General features: G+C 63.6%; 1 protein-coding gene across 1 annotated transcript; it reads right to left on the reverse strand.

Annotated features, from left to right (window-relative positions):
* Positions 1–1,166: 1,166 nt before the first annotated feature.
* Positions 1,167–8,021, reverse strand: FGF3 (fibroblast growth factor 3). Its single transcript, XM_032879917.1, has 3 exons — positions 7,802–8,021; positions 5,661–5,764; positions 1,167–1,535 (listed from the first exon to the last, which is right to left on the reverse strand). Exons 1-3 carry the CDS (start codon positions 8,019–8,021, stop codon positions 1,167–1,169), a joined length of 693 nt encoding a protein of 230 aa, XP_032735808.1.
* Between the last annotated feature and the right edge of the window lie 251 nt (positions 8,022–8,272).

An 8,272-nucleotide genomic window follows, 5' to 3' on the forward strand; every position in this document is an offset into this window, starting at 1 on the left:
TCCTATGTCATTGGTGACACGGGAGCCACAATGGAACCAGCTTAATCCCACCCGGCATCCCTCCCCTGCACGCCTGTGAAGTCCAAGAAAAGTGAGCCACTGCCCATGCTCCATAGCTCTCACTCAGGGGACCCCACCGACCACCACTGTTGGGGGAGCAGGTGTCATGGGGGGCGCAGGGAAGGCACCCGGTCCAAGACGGAGCTTGGCCACCCACTGTCTCTGGCCCCGGGCAGGTCACGTCTCCTCCCCAAGCCTCCAGGTTCGCTTTCTTAGGCGAAGATGGTAAGCCTCAAGGCTTTGGCGGCAAGTTCGAGGATAGAGGAGTTCTGGGAGAGTCTTACCCGGCGTATGACACAGCTGCTCACGACCGCCCGCGGACCAGCACACCACTGCACGGCGGAGGGAGGTTTTCGGAGTTCTCAGCAGAGTAAACCAGTTTCTCCCTCTCCCTATCCCCCACAGCTATCCACCCCGCCCCCCGGCGTGTGCACACACACGTATGTACGGTCTAGCCGGAACAGGCACGTGCGCACGCAAACACACACACATTAGCCTCTTCTTTCCATGCACGCTAACCGTCTATTGGTTAAAAAAAAATAGCCACTTTCCAAACCGGGGATTAAAATGCATCTTTAGCTGGATTCCTCAGAACACAGTCTTACATCTTAAAACAGTGATTTGGCACAGACGCTGCTCCCATCACAGGCAAATATGTTTCAAGTAAAAACGCCAAGTGTCTCCCCGGCTGTGTTGTAATCTATTAAATAACAAAGTAGAATAAAATACTTTAATGTTTCGGTTACACAAACGCCCACACGTCCGACAGCCGAGCTGCAGGGAGGCTCCTCGGGCGGTTGGAAGCCCTTTGCGCCCGTTGGTTTTCCCCGTGGGCGAGGGGGGCGCCCGGCCAGCGGAAGCCCACGGGGGTGCGCACGGGAAGCAGCCCTCCCTCGGAGCCCCGGCTGCCTTCTGATCTGACCCCGTTTGAGAGAATCGGGGAGGGCTGGGCCTCCGAACACCAGCCCGGCAGAAGCAGGGGAGGGGCAGGGAAGTGGGGAGCTGTGCTGGGAAGCTGCAGGGCCAGGACAGCCAGCGGGGCCCACGGTCGCTCTGCACCTGCTGCTGGGAGCCTGGACGGCCTTCTCTGTGCCGGGCCTGGTGATCTACGCGCCGCCTCGCCAGCTCCGCTTCCTCGGCAGCCGTCGCTGCCGCCGGAACCGGGGGCCCTTGCCGGGGGGTCCGGGCCGCCCGCCCCGGAGCCCGGCCCCACTCTGCAGCAGCCGCACCATCTCGTGGTCCTTGTGGTCCAGCACGCGGGGCAGGAACAAGGAGGACTTCTGGGTGCGGCGCGTCTTGAAGCCCCTGCGGGGCCGGCCCTTGCCGTTCACGGACACATACCACAGTCTCTCGGTGCCGGGCTGGCGTTGCGCCCCGGGGCCTCCGGGCGCCGTGCGGTAGAGCCGCGAAGCGTACGTGTTGTAGCCGAGTTCGTGGATCCGCTCCACAAACTCACACTCGGCGTTGTAGCTCTCCTGCGGGGGCGGAAGGCCTCGGTCAGCCGCTGGGGAGGCCCCCCACGGAGGCTGGGGGCTGGGGGACCAACGGTCCTGTCGCCAGGCCTCCCTTCCCTCCTCCCTCCTGCCGGACACCCATGCCTCGGCCGCGCCCGTCCTCCCTCGAAGTCTGGGGAACTTGGCCCTCGGGGTTCAGCTCAAGGCTTCAGCTGTTCTCCAAGCCTTCCTGAAACCCCGGGGAGAGCCCTGCCCCCTTCCCTGGGCGCTGACTGGGGGTGGGGGGCGTCCCGGCACAGGGACGGGTGGCTGTCACAGCAGAGCAGAGACGGGCCTGCCCTGCATCTCTGCTGGAGGCGGGGACGTCGGCAGGACATCTGGACACAGATGGTGCCCCAGGCTGCTTTCAGAAACTGTACACGAGAAAGAGAAATGACCACCGATATGGCTGGGCTCTCGTGAGCCTGGCTTCTCCATGGCACTGGAGTTTAAGTCCCAACTCTGGGCCTTGATCTTGGAGAGGGGCTATCTTGGCCCCCACGGTCCTCACCCCACGCACATGGAGCCAAAGCCAGGAGCCCCGCCGGAAGCTGGGGGCACAGACACTGCTGTTGTCAGGGTGGCTCAGGGGTGCGGGCGCCCCACACAGTGGGGGGTAGAGGAGACTGCTGCCCGAAGAGGTGAATGGGGACTCTTGTGTGCATCTGGGACAGACTGGGAAGCGTGGGCTGGGCCTGGGTCTCTGCCTTCTCAGAGACAGGCATCCAAAGGGAGAGAGGCACAGACTCTTAACGGGCTTTGCACCAATGTCCCCTGGACCACCTGGTGGGGCGCCCCCAGATCAGGGGTGGTGCGTCTGACTTACACCAACCCAGGTCAGGCTTTGCATCTGAGCTGTAGGCAGGTGGGCAAGCCAAGTGCCCCCAAGGCTTCCCTCCTCACCCGGCGCCAGGGGGCAAGGCTGGGGGCCAGGGGATAATACGCAGAAGGAGCCTGAGATCCTCACGGTCTCCATCTGCAGAGGGAAAAGGGGGGGCTGCTACTGAGTGCAGGTGGCCCAAAAAGCCCCGGGCCCATTCTTAGGGGGACCCAGGCTGGTCGGGGCCAGACCCACAAATGGGACAGCATGTGGCCTAGCGGGACCATAGGGCACGTGATGGTCGAGCACTGCACATCTCTCTTTCCCTGATGACACGTAAGGGCAGAAGAAGGGGTGGGGGGGCTCCTGTTCAGCTGGAAGAGGGGGCTGCCTCTCCCTGGAACCTCAGCCCCGTCTGCTGTCCCAACCCTTGGGGGGTGCCCCGAATGCCCCGGGTCATGGTACAGGTGCTGCTGGCGAAGACCGGGCATGGGGTGGGGGGACCCCAAATCCCAGAGAGCCACAAGGTTGTTCCATCTGTGCTCAAGGCCTTGTACGTAGTGTGGGGACCAGGGGCCATCTGGGGGCGAGCGGGCGGGCTCAGGGCAGATCCCCATGCCAGACGGCTACGTTAGCATCTGGTCCCCACACTCAGCCATGCGGAAGTCAAGGACAGCGCAGGCTCTTGTCCCAGACCCTTCTGTCCTGTGGCTGAGGCCCAGGAACCAGGACGCCAGAGAGTGGGCTCTCTCGTTGTGGGACAACTGAAGGGACCCGGTCTCGTGAGCCTGTAAGAGTGAGGCATACAGGCCCTGCACAGGGGAGTCCTTGACCTTGGGGGAGGTCCTTGACCTTGGGGGAGATAGATCTGGCACCTTGGAGGGGCTCCTAGAGAGTCAAGATGACCAGGAGGAAGGTGTCAGCTCAGGACAGGGTCATAGGACCAGGGTCACAGGCCAGGGGATCCCAAGGGAGACTCACAGTGGCAACAGTTCCCAGTGCCTCTCTGGGTCCAGCTGTCCCACCCCAGACCCTGTGCCCCACAGGGCCTTCCCCCCAGCCGCTCCTGCCCACTGACACTCTGCTTGTACCACCTGCTGAAACTCCACTTGCCTCTGCCCGACCTCAGCCTTGGGGAGCCCATGCTGACTTCTCAGGCTCTGCAGCACTCGGAGCCACTCCAGAAAAGCCAGCCGGGGACGGTGTGCAGGAGGCTGGCCAGGCCGCCCCCGCAGCTGGTTCCGAACGCCGGGGACCGGGCAGGGGGTGTGCGGGGAGGGAAGGAAGGCGGTTGGCTGCAGGCAGTGAGTGTGATGCGATGAAGGTGTGAGGAGGCCTGCCGAGAGGCAACTTCCCAACGAGGGGACATTTAGGAGTCATTAGGGAGAGGTGGACCCTTCTGATGGGGGCATTTGGTCTGCACAAGGCAAGGAAGGGTGACCAGCACGGCCTGTTCCGGGAACCCAGCGAGGTTCCAGAGGCTGCAGTGGGAATGACGGTGGAAAGCAGGCAGAGAAGGCAGCCTGGGCAACTCCCCTGGGGGCCAACTTATGGGGGATGGGGAGCTCCTGGAGGCCACAATAGTGGATTCACTTCCGAGTAAGATCCCAAAAATGTACGCCTAGCGGAGAGTGCGACATATGGTAAATGCCGACGGTACTGGTGAATGAAGGAAAGATTGCCGGACGGACGGAAGGAAGGAAGGAGGGCAGGCAGGCAGGCAGGCCAGCGTAGTTAGTGCTAGTGACAGCAGCCACAGGTAGACTCCGACCCACGGGGATCCCCCAGGTCATGCTTTGTTCTGTACCCCAAAGCCCTGGGCAGCCCTGCACCCCCCACCCCAGAAGAGGTGTCAAAGTCCTTACACTTCTCCTCCTGATTCAGCCCTCACTGCCCAATCTGTGAACTTCCCCCATGTGGACGGGGGGCCTCCAGCAGCAGCAAGACTTGCACCTTCACTGCAAGAACAGAACTCCTCCCGGGGCCCCTCTCCATAAGGGACAGGGGTGTCTGTAGGTAGTCTAAGGCCATTTCAGGATCAGAAGTCCATTCTGCCCACTGGGCATCAGGGGTCCAGGACGGAGGCTTTTGGAAAGCCACAGTCTGCCTCAAGAAAAAGTCAGACCAGCCCTGGCCTGAGGGCTTGTCTTTATAAGCCGCAATCAGTGTTTGCAGACTCTGGGAGCATGTGCAGGAGATGCTGGGCACCAGAGGGTCCCTGGGTTCTATTAAGTGGCCCCCAGGTCAGAGAAAACCAATGGGTTCGCTCTGATTTTTGCATTTCCTTTAGCAAAAGAGAAAAACAAAATCTGTGATAAAATAAGGAGCTGAAAGGAGTGTTTTCCTGCAACTCTTGCCCGATGACACTTGGCCCAACTTCCAGACGGGCAGGGAGAGGCTGGCGTGTGTCCCCTGCAAACAGGCTGAATGGAGAGCGGGGACCGCCAGGAGATGGTCTCCGGCTGTGCTGTCTAGGTTCCTTGTGGATGGAAAACCTCTCATTGCTCGGGGAGGTATCAGCCGAATTGCACGTAATGACTAGTTGGGGGCAGCAAATTTCCTGCTTACACGCATTTTACTCCAGGCATCCCCACCCCTGCCATTGGGGGAAGGACATTGCCAATGCCTACAGAGTCACGGGACCCTTTTTCTGTTGTGGGGGCCCCCGGCGGTATACAGATTGGGTTCCTAATCTGTGTGCCTGGGACACGAGTCCTGTGTCCCTTCCACTATGTTGGGGCCTAAGAACTAAGAGTTCTTCCCTTTCCACCCTGGGGAGAACCGGCTGTGCGGTGTCCTCTTCCCTCTCCTCTCCCTCCCTCTGCTGAGCCCACAGAAAAGTTTTGCCCAACACACAGTCACGCTGTTCTCTAAGGCTCGCCGGGTCCATTTACACCAGTGGAAATTTGTCGGGGGACAATCTCTGCCTTGCTGTCAGCGACCTTGAGGGAAGGGCAGTGCTGGGGAAGAGAAAATGTTTGGAGGGGCATTTTCTGACCCAATGGCACTGGGGAACATAACACGAGTCTCACCCCCAGCGAGGTCCTCCCCGTGGGCCATGCTCCCAGCCAGCCCAACTGGCAGCTGCCTCCAAGAGAAGCCGCTGGAACGACACTGGGTGTCAACACCCAGGGCCTGAGACCCTGGTCCCAGCTGGCTGGTCCTGCAGGTCCTCATGCTGCTGGGTCAACGCATTATACTGTCCACGTCCCCTTTGTCCCCTGAGGAGAGGTCCAAGGGAGACGGCTGCCCCGTGCACGCCTGCCCACGGGAGAGGGCGGACTCACCGAAGCGTAGAGCCGCCCCCTCTTGTTCATGGCCAGGTACCGCCCGGAGAAGAGCCCCTTGATGGCCACGATGCCCACCTCCACCGCCGTCATCTCCAGGATACCTGGGAAGAGTTGTGAAAGCCCATCACTCCCCGTGCCTTCCACACAGCTCAGGGCGGAGAGCTGAGCCCCCAGGCTGGGCAACGCTCGGGGGGCAGGGGTGGCGGGGGAGGACACTTGAGAAGCTCAGGGAAGGCTTCTCCGAGGAGCAGAATTCAAACAGGGGAGGGAACTAATACAACTAACGCTTCTACGCCTGACCGCCAGGTGCTAACGCCTGGCAGGAGGTGAAGCTTATTGGAGCCTGTCGACCGCCTCGCAAGCCAGTTTCGTGACCTGATAGACGGGGGAAGATGAGACTGGGTGACTTTCCCAAGACCGCAGGGACGTGTGTGAGCTGGAATTCGAGCCTGGGCTGCACATAGCCATGCGGGAGCTCTCCGGGCAAGGCTGGGGCCCTGGATGGAGCTGGCGGATGACACAGTCCAAGCAGTGCAGTGAGCACTGGGCCACCCAAACTCACTGGTAATGGACTTGGGCAGGAGATAACTGTCCAGGGCAGGGTCCAGGCGGGATGCAGGAGCTGAGCAGGAAGTGGGATGAGACGCTGTAGCTCCCAGAAGGAAGCTGCTCTGGGCTCTCCCACTCCTCACTGCGTTTAAGGAAGTTTCAACCTCCCCTAACCTTCCTTCTGGACACAGGAGAGCTTTTTCACCGGCGGTCCTCCAACAAAGGCCTGAGGGGGGCCACTGTCCCCCCAGAAGGGCTCCAAGGGGGCACTGGAGCCTCTGCAATGCCGTCCTGGGGGGGGTGGCTCTCTGGGTGCAGCCCTGGCTTCCGCATGGCGGCGATCATAGGGCCCAGATGCGCCGCCACCAGGGGTCCGCCGGGAGGCAGGCTGGGTGGATTCTGAGGCCCCCACCCGGGCACCGGGAAGCGCGCCTCTGGATGCCCCGCAGGGGCAGCTGCGGATCGCACCCTCCTCCGCCTCCAGGCTGCCTGCCTGGGATACCCCGAGAATTTCCATGGTCTGTGACTCTGCGGGGGAGACTGGATTTGGAGGGAGAGCACCAGGTGTGGCTGTGAGAGTAGCGCGTGAGCTCCAGCAGCCCCATCTTGCGCAGGGGGACAGCCGCGACACAGCTTGTCCCCAACGCATGTATCCAGAGGCATCCTCCCACGACGTCCTCCCTGGAGCTGCGGCTTTCCTAGAGGAAGCGGCTGTTTCCCGCCGCCGCCTTCAGTCCACTGCATGGCTTCCTACCCGCGGGGTGCCGCAGAGGGACCAAGGACCTGACCAGGCTCCCACGCTGCCGCGCCGGAGCTCCGGCCTCCTGCTGCCCATCAAGCCGAGCTGCTCCGGTCCCCTTGCTTCGTGCTCCTCTCAGGGAGGCTGAGCACGAGCCAGGGTCCCCGCGGCGGGAGGAGCCCAACCCTGGAGCCCCGCGGGACCCCACGAGCACGGTTCGGGGCTGTGTGGGGCGGCGGGAGCATACCTGTGTCCCCGACCCAGGCCTAACCGGTATCCCGCGGCCCCCACCCCGAAGGGGCGCGCCCACCCTGCCTTTCGCTCTTCGGCCCAGGGCGGAGGCGCGAGGGCTGCTGTTTGGCCTGGGGGTGGGGGGCGGGGATGGTTCTCCACCCGCAGCGGCCGCGGCCCAGGACCCCCGCTCTGTCCCAGCCACAGTCCTCCAGGTGGAGGCGGCGGCTCGGTGGGGCCACCTGGGCGGCAGCGATCAAGGAGCGCGGAGGGACGGGCGGGGCGGCGCCCCGGGGTCGGCCGAAGGAGAAGTCGTCAAAATAATAAAGAAGATAATAAATGCCTCGTCTAGCGCCTCTTCTCCGAGACTCAAAGGGCTTGAACTTGTCAGGGCCCCCGAGTCCAGCCGAGCGGGAGTCCCCGGGGCTGCAGGCCGCGCGTCCCCTCGGACTGGAGACCCGCCGCGCCCCTCGCGCTGCTCTCCCCGACGCGAGGGGACAGCAGGGGACCCCGGCGAGCGCCCTGCGGCCCGCTCTCCGGGGCGGCGTTGGCGCGCCCACCCGTCCCGGGCGCTCCTCCCCGGGGAGCCGGCCGCCGCGCCGCGGAGCCCGGCACTCACTGTAGGCGCTGTTTTCCAGGCTGCCGTTGACGCGGCCGCTCGGGTGCAGCTGGAGGTGGTACTTGGTGGCGCAGTACAGTTTGCGGCGCCGGGGCGCTCCGCCGAGGTGCTCGTAGACGCCGCCGCGGCCGCCCGCATCGCGCCGCAGTCGCGCCCCGGGACCCGCGGCGGGCCAGCCGGGCTCCAGCAGGCTGAGCAGCAGGAGCCAGATCAGGCCCATCGTGGCATCGCGCCCGCCCCGCGGCGGCGGCGGCTGCAGGCGAGCGCGGCGCCCATGGAAGGGGCGGCGGCGGGGCCCAGGCGAGGCGCTCCGAGCCGGCTCCCGCGCCAGGCGGTGCCGACTCCCGCTCCGCGGCAAGTGGGGGAGGGGAGGGGAGGGGAGGGGCGGGAGGGAGCGGGGGGGGGGGGAGAAAGAAAGCGGGGGAGAGAGGAGGTAGAGAGAGAGAGAGAAAGAGAGAGAGGCACCTCCTT

Source organism: Lontra canadensis, unplaced genomic scaffold (assembly GCF_010015895.1).
Source record: "Lontra canadensis isolate GAN:19392208 unplaced genomic scaffold, GSC_riverotter_1.0 scaffold66, whole genome shotgun sequence".
Classification (NCBI taxonomy): domain Eukaryota; kingdom Metazoa; phylum Chordata; class Mammalia; order Carnivora; family Mustelidae; genus Lontra; species Lontra canadensis.